This window comes from Anoplolepis gracilipes, chromosome 8 (assembly GCF_047496725.1).
Source record: "Anoplolepis gracilipes chromosome 8, ASM4749672v1, whole genome shotgun sequence".
In the NCBI taxonomy this organism is placed as follows: Eukaryota; Metazoa; Arthropoda; class Insecta; order Hymenoptera; family Formicidae; genus Anoplolepis; species Anoplolepis gracilipes.
Genome location: NC_132977.1, coordinates 1,144,052 through 1,158,676, shown reverse-complemented (window position 1 = coordinate 1,158,676; position 14,625 = coordinate 1,144,052). Strand labels below are relative to the sequence as shown.

The 14,625-nt window shown below is 33.9% G+C and overlaps 3 protein-coding genes across 4 annotated transcripts; 2 read left to right on the top strand and 1 right to left on the bottom strand.

Moving 5' to 3' along the window:
• The first annotated feature begins 1,342 nt into the window (after window positions 1-1,342).
• On the top strand, window positions 1,343-6,124 carry LOC140668621 (uncharacterized). 2 transcript variants are annotated; one of them, XM_072897797.1, is made up of 5 exons: window positions 1,343-1,843; window positions 3,235-3,548; window positions 4,431-4,994; window positions 5,256-5,592; window positions 5,675-6,124. In XM_072897797.1, exons 2-5 carry the CDS (start codon window positions 3,342-3,344, stop codon window positions 5,797-5,799), a joined length of 1,233 nt encoding a protein of 410 aa, XP_072753898.1. In that variant the 5' UTR covers window positions 1,343-1,843; window positions 3,235-3,341; the 3' UTR covers window positions 5,800-6,124. The 2 variants fall into 2 exon arrangements, with proteins under 2 accessions (XP_072753898.1, XP_072753899.1); XM_072897798.1 differs by lacking the exon at window positions 3,235-3,548.
• A 1,319-nt stretch (window positions 6,125-7,443) lies between these two features.
• On the bottom strand, window positions 7,444-9,329 carry Crok (crooked). Its single transcript, XM_072897801.1, has 3 exons — window positions 9,104-9,329; window positions 8,611-8,772; window positions 7,444-8,522 (listed from the first exon to the last, which is right to left on the bottom strand). Exons 1-3 carry the CDS (start codon window positions 9,168-9,170, stop codon window positions 8,296-8,298), a joined length of 456 nt encoding a protein of 151 aa, XP_072753902.1. The 5' UTR covers window positions 9,171-9,329; the 3' UTR covers window positions 7,444-8,295.
• Window positions 9,330-12,736: 3,407 nt separating this feature from the next.
• LOC140668798 (uncharacterized) lies at window positions 12,737-14,173 on the top strand. The gene has a single exon (XM_072898112.1). It carries the CDS (start codon window positions 12,737-12,739, stop codon window positions 14,171-14,173), a length of 1,437 nt encoding a protein of 478 aa, XP_072754213.1.
• Window positions 14,174-14,625: the final 452 nt, after the last annotated feature.

The following is a 14,625-nucleotide window of genomic DNA, read 5'->3' as shown; positions in this document are numbered from 1 at the left end:
GTACGTATATGCTCGGTTTTGCAAAAACTGAACAGGCTATTGGATATTTAAATTTGATATTTATAAAATAAATTAAAATCGCACAAGATAATTATTTTAATCTTGGGTATATGTTAATTATTTATATTTTGATATATATGTATATTTAAACGACAAGCACTTTTAGTTGCAACACGTATTGTATTCTTGCGACACGCATATATTTAATGTCCCATATTCTAATGTACTATATTCTAATTCAATTGTCGTAACTAATTTTCTATGCAACGCGATATTCTCTACCGCATTCTTTTAAACAATCAGCACGAGATTATCGTGAAATTATAATAAGTTTTTCTACGCACCAAGATATATAAATGTCTCCTACATAGCATATATTCTCTATAAGTTGCCGATTTTTTCTTTTCGCCAAATTTAATCACACTAGATTGCAAAAATTTGTCGAGTTTATTATTTTTTCACGTTTTTATCTCTTTTAATAAATGATCTAAATAATATTTTACCTAAATTTTTATTCCGTAAATGAAGTAAATTTTTTATTTTTTTTTTTTTTACAAAAAGAATATATTTATTATTAAAATCCTACATCAACTTTAATGTTAAAATCTTGTATCAATTATTGTTTATTCATTCTTATCTATTGTTTTATCTTGGATAGGGAGAATTGTGACTATTTACGAGCCTGCTTCTGTATATTCTCCTTCCATGTGGTTGTACCTACTCACGCAGAAGCGCTTGCACATTTACACACCTGACACATGTAGCGACGTGTAATATAAATGTGCGACCTTGCGAGCGCAACAGGCGTCACTTTACACAACTATAACTCTACAGACCACAGACGCATATACGACGGTGGTTGTACAAGTAAATCCCTCTATTTTAGCGGCAACGGCCACGTTTGTGACAGTACCGTAGTCGCAGACTTCTGATTGGTTTCTAAATTTTCATAAAAATTAAAATGAATTAAACGCTGAATTAAAATTAATCATCTACTGTGATCGCACATAATAAGAGCGTGACGAATTTAATAACATATATTACATATATTGAGCAGAATCATAATTACAATTTTCATGCAGATTTTGTATGCAAAAATAATGACAAATTACTTGAATACTTGAATACTTGAAAAAGAAAGAAATTAGTAGATATTAAAAGTTAAAAGTATTAATAAATTACACATATTCGTGATAAATATTTCTTACGTCATGTTTGTTCACGTATAATTTCCAAGCATAACGGGGCCCATCGAAAGATGCCTTTAGACACTTTGCTATTATCCATCACTGTAAACCGGCATCATACTGGCACTGGTCTCTTATAAAAGGAACCCACGCGAGAGCAAGCTGCATACCACGGCGGCGCGTCGCGCGCAACCGAAGTCGACGGCTATCACGAACGAAGTCACGACGCTGCAACTACGATCGCACGCGCGCAATCGCCTGCGAAGCCATTCATGGGGTCCCGCAAGTTTCGTTGATGATTGCGATGACGTAGTTGGTTTGGGTACGTCGCGATACTCGGTGGATATTACGAGCGAGAGTGCGAGCGACGCTGCGTGTGCTGGGTGAAAGCCTTTGGCGAATTCCTCCTCGCGATCGATGACGGTGCGTGTTTGCGTGTTTCGATCGTTTTGGTGACCATGGGATTCAACGTCTAACATCGTTGGCTATCGACAGGAAGATCGCGGGTGGAGACATCATTCACGGACCCGTCAAGCGTGCATCGGCGCCGACATAGCAACTATCCTCTTCCTGCTTACTCGAGAGATCTCGAGCTGTCGTTCAGACTCGGTCGCTACAGCAATTTGCTCCGAATCGGCGACGGAATTACGATTATGGTAACAGTTTTGTTTATACGCCACGAATACGTACCGATGTGATCCAAGCCATTGTTGACTAATGATTAATTTCGATATTACGACATTGATATATTACACGTGGAACAAGCTACAGAGTAATTAGAATTTTTCCTGAAATTCGAAATTAGACGCGTCGAATTACGCGGATAATATGACACATTATTTTCTATTATTATATGTTTTTAAGAGGCGACTATTTTACATTAATTAATAAATCATAAAGATATTATAAGTACTGATGTGCATATATTAATACGTTATGTAAATTTTAACAACTTGTTTTTTGATAGCATGTTTTGAATAATGCGTAGTATTATTGGAGAGAAATTTTATTCGATTTGTTCATAAAATAGCACAGAAAAAATTCTAACAAAAAAAAAATCGAAATTATCGTTGTTTTTTTTCATTACTTCGGATGACACACCGAGCATTAAAGTCTCTATTAAGAAGATGGGAGATGTCAAGCGTCTATTGCATTTAATTCTCATTAGTTGATGACACGATAATCGAGGTCGGTGTCGCTGTGATCTCGATAAACGTGATTTTCTTCAACGTTTTCGACATTCCGCAGTCGTCGTACAACGGGTCGCGCGATTGCTCGAGATCAATCAACGTGGTCACGACGCCGACGGGGCGAGGTCTTTTTTTTCTCATGGGGAAAGTTCGATCGTTGGCTCGTTTCTTCAACGTTCTCTCGGACATCCCGTTTCTGTGCGGTTTTATTACTTTGAGAACGAAAGGATCGTATGGCTATTGCCGGAACAGCTGATAATCACCTGTGGTTGATGATAGAATATTGCATTGCTTAATGAGAGAAAGTGATGTTTATGACCGATTTCACGATCGGAAGATGTCCAAGTCGGGAAAATCATTCAAAATAATAACAATATTTCTCTAAACTTTACTTTTCTGAATAAATTCATCTTCTGAGAATTTATAAATTTATCTCTTATATAACTGAAATGTTTTGTAAAATAGTCATTCGCAGATATGTATAGTCGATATCAAAATGATCAAATGATGAAACTTGTTTTTCCGATAACTCGTGAGGAATTATTTCCATAAATCAAAGCTGATAAAAATGCTTATTAAAGCGTTAAGTAATTATATAGCAATTATTAGCGTTTTAAAACCAAATTAAATTCAATAACCATGTGTTTACTACAATAATAATAAAAACAGAGAATTCTTTTGAACCAAAAGGGAAATTCTTGTCACTGACTGTATAGCAAATAAATTTTTGCGTCGAAAATTATATCTCCAGACGATCGAAAGCAGATATGGCGTCGTATTATATACACGTGCATATTAATAGCACACCTTTAGCGTGTAGTTCGTTGCTGCAAAGTGCTCACGATAGAATTTTGCAGCGTGCACAGACAAGGCTACCGAGTCCCCGGTGATCAACCGTTATCTATACTATCACTCATTTCCCGATAAACTGTAATTGGGATTTCGAGAGGACAATCGCGCGACCATGGCGCTGACCAAGCTCAAGAATTTCATCGACAACAATCTGAAGACAGTGTCCACACCGTTGGATCGCACGGTAAATTTGGAACCGGAGATCGGAATTAGGATTGTACATTCGCCGAACGATAAGGCGCTCCACGTCACTGTTCTCGGTGCCAGACACTTGCCGCAGAACTTTGGCTTCACCAGAGTCAACAGCTACGTCGTAAAGGTAAAATAAACGTGGCTCGAGAATGTGGATCGATCAAACAAGAGGCGCGTACGTCTATCAATAACGCGTATATTCTCGACGCACATAAAACGTATTAATTAAATCTATAAATTTAATTAATAATTATTATTATTGATTATAATATACTTTTCGATCTTACGTTGTACATATAATCGCGTTTTCATCTGCATGAATAAAATAACGATGTTTTTCGGAAAATACAAGTCACAGAAATCCTAACTGATGCCAACACTGTTATGCACACTGCAAGATCGTGCTTGGTTTCGCTTCGCCGTACTCTGAATTACGCATGAGGCGCTAGTCGAGGAAGCTCTTGGATGTTATCTATGATTATGTAATACAATGAGAATATCATATTATAGAAGTCTGACATTGACTATAGTATTCTTATTCACTATTCCTTCGGCATCGTCGCGTCAAATAAAACGATATATCGGCTATCATCATCTACACATATATATACATATACACATTTAAACATGTTATCTACCTATCTATCTATGTGTATATATATATATATATATATATATATATATATATACATATCAAAAAAAACAAATATTTTCAATTATTTCTAAAATATGCGGTATATATGGAATTTAATGAAATTCACCAATAACATTTGATTTCATTATTTATATCGCTGAAGAAAATTGAGTTGTAGATAAAATGTATAAATTGCTAAAATTAATTAAAAAGTATATATATATTTTATATTTCAAAAAATAATTTAACTTAACTAAAAAAAATCTCAATTTTATTGCTCGCCTGTCTTATTAATTTTGGTTTGATTCGTACATATTTTTACCTTAAAATTTGCTATCATCAAAAAAAACTAATTTCAAGATTTAATTTCTCCAGGTAAAACTGATACCTGGCAAGGAGAAATTTGAGACCACGACGAAAAATGAATCCTGGCCACAATGGAATGAGGGATTCACTTTTCTCCTGCGCAAAGAAACCAAGCAAAAGTTTGGCAAATCAAAGGTCGTCGAGGAGGAAATCAACGGATCTAGATTCATCGTTGCGACCCTCTACGCGATCCTCGAAGACAAACCGCTGATAGCGACTGAAAAGAAAGATTCGGATAAGGAAAAAACTTCACCTACTAAGGGAGAATCAGTGAAGAAAGGCGGAAAGAAGAAGGAGGGTCAGGGCGGTTCTACCGAAAATCAGGAATCTACCAAAAATAAGCTTCTCAGTCAATTCTTTGGCAAAAGTTCCGACAAACTCGCGGAATCTACGGCTACGGAGAGGAGAGCCTACGATAAAAGACGAACTATCGGTGCGACAACGATTCCGCTTGATCCGAAAAATTTTGTCTGCAAGCCACCGAAACCGAAACACGCCAGCGATTTATCTACGGGAGATTTATGGAAACCACTGCGACCAATCACAAGTGGTATCTTAGGTGCCGAGGAAAGAGTATGTTTCTACAGTTTCATAAAAATTGCGCAATAACGCCGTCGCAAAAGCGAAATTATTAAAATTAGTGTTTTTCTTCGTTTTCTTTTTATTGTAAACAAAGCTCTACAATGTCATCTCTCTTATACATTTTAGTGAAAATGATATGCATTTATTTTCTATTATTAGAAATATTGATATCTTTCTTCGTGATGTTATTTGCTGCATTCTTTACATCTATTTAATTTTATTAAAATATTATACGAGGCAATATTATTTCAGAAGGAGAACAAAAAAGGACAGGTGGAATTATCATTATGTCTATCGAAAGGCGAGAAAGACGAAGATAGCGGCGGGCAGCTAATACTGTCTCTACATCGTCTGAGATGTTCGCTCCAGACGATGCACGAGCACGAGGGTATGAAAGGACAAATGTATCTGAAAATGTCGGTTGTCGATAATGGACGAGTAACGCACTTTTGGAAGAGCGATCGATTTGCGCCGACGGTATCCACGAAATTTTCGCCGGAAACGGCGAGAGTCGTCGCCGACAATCCGTACAAAGGAGCGCTCAATGATGTGAGCTTTGTCGTAAAGTTCGTCTCGAAGAATAAAATGGGTAAATAATTATTGTATCTTTGTGATATCATGAAATATCAACGTGATCGTATAATTTTATTATATTCATTTATATGTTTTAGGCAAGAAAACTCCCGTAGGCCACTTTGTAATCGGCCCTGACGTTGGTGGAGCTTATGGCGAACAATGGAAGCAAGCTCTAGCGAAACCAGGGCAAGAGATAACGAAATGGCAAGCGTTTGAATAAAAATGAGGCGTACGAGCAGTAACTTATTCAACACAACGAAAATGATTGCACTACGTACTTCCCTTTTAGATATCTAGAGACACTGCAGGGAAAATGAGAGCACTATAATACGTGCGTCATAAATATTTGAGGTACTGATCGATAAAGCCATTCCAAAGAATACCATAGATACGTACGCGAACTCAAAGATTATTACGTGTGCATTGCTTTTGCTACGTATATTTTTATTCAGAATCTGTTGCCGATTTTACACAAGAGAAACTCATTTTTGAAACGTAATTATACATTTTTTATCTTTATACACAAATTACACAGATTCTTCATATACAAACTTTCAACACAACATTAACCGATCCTTGATTACGCAAAGAGAATGAGAACTGGATATACTTCTGTCCTGAATTTGATCAATGTAACCGTCCGTAAAGTATATATATATAATAAGAATTATCGTCTAAATGTGTATATGTTAAAAAAAATAATCGTAATACTATACAAGTACTTTGTAAGATTGCAAGAATATAAGCTCATTATGTTACGTTAATATTAAGTGATATTTTTTATTGATACTGAAATAATAATTTGTATAGAAATTAAGACAATCATTGACATCAAGAGACATTATATTGTCGCCTACAGAAACGTATTTTGAAAAATGATATATTTTTTTGATAAAATAATGCAAAATTTATACTACAGTTTTATATACATATGTTCATTTTTATTACCATGTTGGTTACAGAATAAGTGATCAATATTTCGAGTTGATGCATTAACAAAATTAAAAACTATTTTAAATATTGTGATAAAGCGAAATGCCTACAAATATATCTATTCCATTTATTAATATTTATACATCTTATATAACATAAAGTTTTTATATGAAATAGACAGCAATCGGAAAACATATCTTTATAGTTAAATATATCTCTTGAAAAAGATGTTGAATTTTAATTAGTATTTATATCTTAAATAATTGTCATTCACAGTAACATATACATATTCAATAAACAAAACAATATCGCATATATATTTAAAACATATTTTTTTCTTTATTATTTCGTACAAATAACAAAATAATAAAGAAAAATAGTCAAATATATCTTTATGTTTGTAAATATATTTTATTATATGTATTATACGTATACACAAAGACAATTTTTTATTCTGTTTCTTTAAATATAACAAAATAGATTTTAAAATTTTATGTTGCCTTTTAAAGAGCCAAGTAATTTAAATTGTATTTTAAAATAGTTGTAATACACTTGTGTTTACAAATCAATATAAATAAATACCGCGGAAGAAAATAGTTAAGAAAATGTTAAAATATTTGTAACGTTATAAATGTAGCATAATAAATTTTCTTTTCTATACTTCTTTATATTTCTTTTAATAACAAATGTAATATTAATATTTTAATGAATATCTATATGTAATTGACACTAAAAACATGTTATTTTGCACATATGTCTAAAATATATTTCTTACTTCTTTATTATATGCAGAGCAAAAATATCTTATATTTATAAATACTTAATTATATTGTATATTAAATAATATATATCGAGACAAGTTTTTATTATTTCGCTATCGTATCAATAGAACAAAATAAATAAGTTTTTTTGGGTTTCATGTTCATCAATATTTATTTTTTGATTAAAAATTTATTTTATTGTCTGTATTTCATACAATCGTTTAACAAATTTATAAAAAATTTGAAGCATAATACATTAAATAATATCATGCTTCGTATGAGTGAAGTACGTCAAGATGATATAAAATATTATGAATAACGCCTTGTTTGTATCGTACGGCAGTGTAAAAATTACTATGTTACTAACAAATTATGTACAACAATAATAAAAAAATAGCAAAATGCCACATTAAAACTAAATTCATACAATTAATGGATGGATAATTAATGGACGGTTTTAATTTTTTGATCCTAATGTCCTAAGATTATGTTATAATATTCCACGATATTAGTAAAATTTATAATTTGTACTCTAATATAAAAATGGAAAAAATGTTAGGCACATATACATTTTTATATTATATGTCTATATAGCAATAAAGAAATATATATATATATTCGTTTATATATATTTCTATAAAATATGTAATTTATATTGATAAAGTATTGCTTAAGCCAAGCCAATAAATGCTACTGACTTACTGGAAGTTATTCCTTCTTATAAATATTTTTAGAAATTTACATTATACTCTTTTATAATAAGGCATATAACAGGCACTTAGTTTCTTTTTCCATAAAAGTTATAAAAATTACAAAATTATAAAATTATATTGTAAAAAGATAGGCAATCCCAGTATCTATCAATATTTCATTGCCTATTTATTTAAATTTATCTTCCATTGAAGTTCGATGTGTAAAATGACAAGTATTTAATAAGTACAAGTAAAATCTTGAACTGCAAAGATACTAAAATCTTAACTATCCAGTGAATCAGATCTGTTACAAACCTCTAGATTTTCTTTTTAAACAATAAATATATATCGAACAGTTGTTATTAAACCAATTAACAAAAGCAGCCAATTTCCATATTGATATGACGCCAAATTGCAACCGTCTTTACTATTACATGTACAGTATTCCATAAATATATTATACGTTCCAGTTCGCATTAAACAAAACCGTTCGTCACCTGCAATCCCGGGTTCACCCATATAAGCGCAGCTACGAAAATATCTCCATTCACCATTAACTGCAAGCAAAAATTTATGTAAAATATAGGATATAATAATAAAATTGACGAGTCACGAAATTATATTTTATATTTTAAGATGAATGACCTTTTTGACGAATTTTGCGGCACATTGTCGGTCTTACACCTGGCAAATGTTCTAGATCACCCTCTAGTTTGCAGTCTGTAATAGGTAAACTGGTATTGTCAAATGGATCCCCGCATTTTTGATCCGAGTCTGATCTGCATACCCAACATTTGATAGAAAAGCCTGAAAAATATAATAAGAAAATATTATATTTAACTATAAATACATACTTTCCTGAATTATGTTACACACACACAAACTCTCTATTTATTTAAATACAACCTAATACACACACACACTTATTTCTGTAAAATAGAGGTTAGGAACGTGTCTATGATATAAAATTCTTATCAAGGTTACTGCGCAAATTCTGTAATGATACTGATAAGTACATACAAGCATAAAGTACATATTTGTGTAGTCTTGATATTTAAAAAGGTTATTTGAAGGTTAAGAATCTATAAGAATTAATTATAATTTAATAGGTATTCTTTAGATAACTGCTTTAATATACCTTCTCGGACGCAGCAAATTAGGAGAAACGCTGTCGCGAGAAAAGTAAAACGAAATCCACTGGCCATTTCGGAAAAAAAAAACGTAAGATATGTCCTGTCTCTGTGCTTTCAGTGAGATTCAATGCCTCCAAACTGCCACAAACATTCTCTACATATTCTATATGTCCACGCCTATAATCGACACAACTGACCGCGCGCTGCGCTGTCGCCTGATTATACCGGGTATCCCAAATAATCTGAACAACTTTCCTTTTTCTAAAACACCCTCAGCCAACGGACTCATAAATTTATTATGAATTTCTCCAACATTATTGAATATTGATAATTACTGAAAGACCAATTACTGAAAGATTATCAGGTTTTTTTTTTAAGTATCCATCATACAAAGTAAAATATTTTTAATATTGTAAATAATATTAAAATAAAACATGAGCATTTTTTCTCTCTCATTATATAATAAATATGTTTTTTGAAATCATATATTATATTGAAACCATTCTATATATCTACGCCGATAATTGTTTAATTATCACAATTACTCGCGTAGTCGTACTTCCTTATAACGTGTGTCTTACAAATAAGTAATCTCTATAAATTCATATTTACTACCGATACTTTAATATTATCTTCAAGTGATTGATAAATATTGTTCAAAAAGTACTGAAGAAAAAATGCACTAAAATTTTATAAAAATTGCGATAGTTTTTACATTGTAAGTGAATGTAAAATAACTTTCTCGAGATCACGTCTCTTTATACGTTACTGAAAACTTCGGGTATCCTCGGAGTTACATCACGCGTGACTTGAGTTAACCGCGCCCGAGACATATGCAATTTTTTTACTACAGTGTAATATAGCCGCGTACATAATTGTACATACGTACATACAACGTGTTTACCGAAGAGAGAAACGAAATTATTTTATATCGATAAACCACATACGAAAAAGCTGCAACATAGGAATGTGATACTGCATTTGCAAGTGAATAAAAGAATATAAATTAAAACAGGATTATAAATCAATATTATTATAAATAATAAAAGTATTTAAATAATAATAAAAGATTAGCATTATATATTCTGGCAAATATATAAAAGAAAATTATTTTATCTAACATTACTTACAACTCTTTTATATTAAAATTTTAATTGTTCATACTACATATCAAATTTAAAATTGATCAAAATATAAAACAAATATATAAATACATATAAATAAATATATAATAGTATGTTATACGTCAGTAGACATGTATTAATTTTAGAAAAAAAAAAAAAAAACTATAATTGACTGTGGTAACTGTCAGATGACTAATTCTAATCGTTCAGCAGTTTTTATCAGATGAATCAGATCAGTAGTTGTATGAGTATCAGCATGAAATGTAGTTGAATGCTCTAAGAATATAAATAAAAACACGATTATAAATCAATATTATTATAAATAATAAAAGTATTTAAATAATAATAAAAGATTAGCATTATATATTCTGGCAAATATATAAAAGAAAATTATTTTATCTAACATTACTTACAACTCTTTTATATTAAAATTTTAATTGTTCATACTACATATCAAATTTAAACTTGATCAAAATATAAAACAAATATATAAATACATATAAATAAATATATAATAGTATGTTATACGTCAGTAGACATGTATTAATTTTAGAAAAAAAAAAAAAAAACTATAATTGACTGTGGTAACTGTCAGATGACTAATTCTAATCGTTCAGCAGTTTTTATCAGATGAATCAGATCAGTAGTTGTATGAGTATCAGCATGAAATGTAGTTGAATGCCCTAATGAATGTAAAAAACAATATTCTAAGAAGACAAGACGCAACGCTATTTCGACGAACATTTGCCTCATTCAAAGATTCAAAGCTCGTGAAAGTATCTTATCTTCCCTTTTCTTTAGTCGCGATCGCGTTCAGGAGTCTGGATCGTGAAACTCTTTGAATCGACTGGTACGTCGATCGTACCCTCCTCTCCCTTCCAGCATCCTCCAGCTATCTGTATCAGTCTGAAAGAAGGGGGCGATCTGGACCCCACGGATCTCGTAGCCCGCAGCGAGCGGGATCGGCTTCGCTTTCGCGGGTGGTCCGCGCCGACACAATCGTTGTGCGCGGCCCGAAAAACATTTGAATGCTATAAATAAATATAAATAAATTGATTTGCTGACATTAGCATATAAGTAGCGAGGGGGAGACGGAGCGACTGTTCGGGGTCTCGCCGCCCCGCGTACGCGCGTCTCTTTCCTGTCCGGTTCTCCTCTTGCGCGCAAGTCGTGCCGGCCAGACGTTGATTTATATCGATGTCCCTTCGGTTTCTGCGGCATTCACTCGTCGACTCCTCTTCCCTTTAACTTAAAAGGGCACGAGCCTATGGGATCCGGATATGTGCACGGCCATCTCCTTCGCTCTCGAGCTTGTGGGAATTAATTCGAGAGTAGCGCTCTTTATAAATTGTTACGTGTGCCATTCGCATCTCCGTTGAATTCTATATTCGCAGAATATACGGAAACGCTAATTGAATACTATTTTTATTAAGCTATAATTATATTGTATAAATTATAGTCCAGGGAATCCTAGGAATAAATCTCGGTCTTTAATTTTCAGTAGACTAAAAGGTAGAATAGCCCTCTTTTATTTATTTTAAGAGTAGAAAAGATAAACTCATAAAAAGTTATATATACTTATAGTAAGGCAGAGATGCATTAAATGTTAATAAACACGCGTTCAAATATTCATTTTCCTGGAATTTCAGGATAAAACAACATGTAATTTCGTCATAAGATAATTGGAGAAGTAAAATCATAATGATTGATTGTATGTATATGAAAATTTTATGCGTTTCTCAGTTATTATTCGACACTAGAAATGGCAATCAGTTTTTTTTTTTATTTTTGATCCATTAGGAATCAATACGTTAGTGGCAAAGATTAATGATTCTCTAAGTATTACGCGGCGAACTGTCATTACGTTTTCCTAAAGCAATTCCGCAGAAATGTTTCAAGTTACATTTCCTTTGTTAAGCTCCTTCTGGCAAGTTACAGTCTTTTACAATTATCGATTATATGATATTCACTTTTGAATTATTTTCTTCGCAGTCGTCGTTTCAACTATATCCGATAACCACGTTCGCTTCCTTTAATAAAATGAGAATTACGCGACAATATTTGTTCTGGACCGTCATGTTTTCCTGCCTCGTTGTAATTCGAAGCCGTTTCTCCCCGTTGAATAATCGTTCGGGCAAAGACTTCTTTGTGAATATCTTAAGCAAAGTGTTGCAAACATCACGAGCGAGGGACGCTCTTCTCGTACTTCGAAACTCTTTATTAGACAGGCAGGCGGACGACATTCTCGGTAAAATATTCGCGGCGACAAGTCGACGGGTACCGACCCTTTACGTAAACGCGGATCAGACGGAACCGTCTCAAGTTTCTTCCTGCGGAATGTCACGCGATCTACTCGTGTATATCTATGTCTCGGAGCGAGAGCCGGATATCGTCGAGGGCGAGCTCGTAGCCGAAGACATGAAACGCTTCATTCACGACCGCGTCCGGCCCAAGGTACTTGTACTGATGATACTTCGTCGACCGTGTCGCAATCTCGTAACGCTCTTTCGAGCAATGTGGTCTAAGAACATTCTCGACGCGATCGTCGTAGAATATTCCGGAATATTGGAGTACTCTACGATCGTTCATCGATACAACCCGTTCACCGACAGCCACAACGACGAACCGTATTCCGTAAATATCGCATGGTTCACGGACGACTTTCCAAATATGCACGGTTATCCATTAGTTTACGCTTTTACTCGTCGGCTTCCGTATAGCGATATTATATCAGATCAAAAACAAAACCAAGAACAAAAATTGAAAGGCATAGATAAGATCATGATTGATATTCTGGCGGACAAAATGAATTTCACCAGAGTTCCTAAGATAATAACAACAAATTTTTCATATCTCGAAAGGAAGTCTAATGGCACTATGTATGGTATCTTTCCCGATGTAGCCTCCAAAAAATACGACGCTCTTCTGATTTCGATGCCAATGTTTGGAAATGGGTTCATAGAACCACCACTCGCCGTACAATATACTTATCCTCTCTTCCTCGAGAATTGGTGCTTCATGATACCCAAACTGCTCGTCAAGCACAAGTTTATGAGCGGCATTGGATTCCCATTGTTTTTCCTAAATTTCTCGATCATAGGGATCTTCTGGTTGTGCTCAAGATTAATGAAATTCAATTCAAAATGGCATTTCATGAATATCATCGGTACCATGCTGGGCACATTCTTTCTATCGGTATCCACAAAATTACACGAGCGAATCATCCTTCTCAGCATTTTCGCTGTCTACGCGTGCTACTCTTCGACTCTTTTCGCCGAGCTGACGAGCACCAGTTTGAAGAACAATCACTACGTTCAGTACGATCGTTTACAAGATCTAATAAATTCTGATCTCGTATTAATGATGGAGGGCAATATACGGACAATTATCATGCAACACAACAGTGCCTTCAAGCGTCTCGTTTACAAATCAAACAAGAAAATTGTTACCTTTGCTCGTACAGACGTTTGCCTCAAGGATTTGCTCATGTACCAAAATGTTACCTGCTTTATGGAGGAAAATTGGGCCCAATTATTGATTAAAGGTAAGCAGAATAATGAAATCATGCTGAAACCGACGAAACTCTGTTACCTGTCACCACCGGTCGGTAATATTTTCCCGGAAGGATCGCCGTATATCAGACGCTTCAGTGACTTATTACTAATGCTTGTAGAAAGCGGTATTCGCAAAAAGTGGTATCGCCAATATCTGTGGAATGAGACGAGAGACACAACTATGCAGATAAATCGAAATCAAACGAAATCTATGTACGTTAATATAGATCATCTGCTAATCTACGTGTTGATAATGGGATACTCAGTTTCTGCTCTCGTATTCATCGGTGAACTGATTTGGAAATATTTTAACATTAATCTTGAATCTATGTTAATTTCGATGATAAATCGTTTACTAAACTTGAAGAAAAATTTGAAGAAGACTAAACAGAAATGAACTGCGACATAATTAAGGCGATTAATGATACAATTTGTTAAAAAATTAGTCCCTACTTTAATAATCAGAGACGGACGGATTAATAAATATTATGATATATGAACTTGGAAAATTGGTTCCCACGAGACGAGTGTTCATCGAATAGACGAACATTGCTATAAAATTTATGATACATCGCAATACCGGTGGCGATAATAACGCGTACTTTAATCGCGTCTCGTGCTTTGCGGAACGCAGTTAATCTTCGTTATTGCGCGCACGTCGTGTCCTCGACGTGTAATCGTTATATACGGCGCGAGATGGACGCGAGCAATTTTAATCAATGTAACAGTTTCCTCAAACGAGTGGAACGCCTCCGATCTGCGAGCGTATCGTTTACATGAGTCAGTCTCGCTTAGGTCGAAAGACGGCCCTCGTTTCGGGAACGAAATCACCGGCCTGAAGAGCGGCCA

Coding starts and splice junctions, on each gene's coding strand:
- LOC140668798 (XM_072898112.1), top strand. CDS start 12,737: ATGTGGTCTAAGAACATTCTCGACGCGATCGTCGTAGAATATTCCGGA.
- LOC140668621 (XM_072897797.1), top strand. CDS start 3,342: ATGGCGCTGACCAAGCTCAAGAATTTCATCGACAACAATCTGAAGACA. Junction 4,995..5,255: donor TCTTAGGTGCCGAGGAAAGA/GTATGTTTCTAC, acceptor ATATTATTTCAG/AAGGAGAACAAAAAAGGACA. Junction 5,593..5,674: donor CGTCTCGAAGAATAAAATGG/GTAAATAATTAT, acceptor TATATGTTTTAG/GCAAGAAAACTCCCGTAGGC.
- Crok (XM_072897801.1), bottom strand. CDS start 9,170: ATGGCCAGTGGATTTCGTTTTACTTTTCTCGCGACAGCGTTTCTCCTA. Junction 8,773..9,103: donor AATTTGCTGCGTCCGAGAAG/GTATATTAAAGC, acceptor TATATTTTTCAG/GCTTTTCTATCAAATGTTGG. Junction 8,523..8,610: donor CCGCAAAATTCGTCAAAAAG/GTCATTCATCTT, acceptor TTTTGCTTGCAG/TTAATGGTGAATGGAGATAT.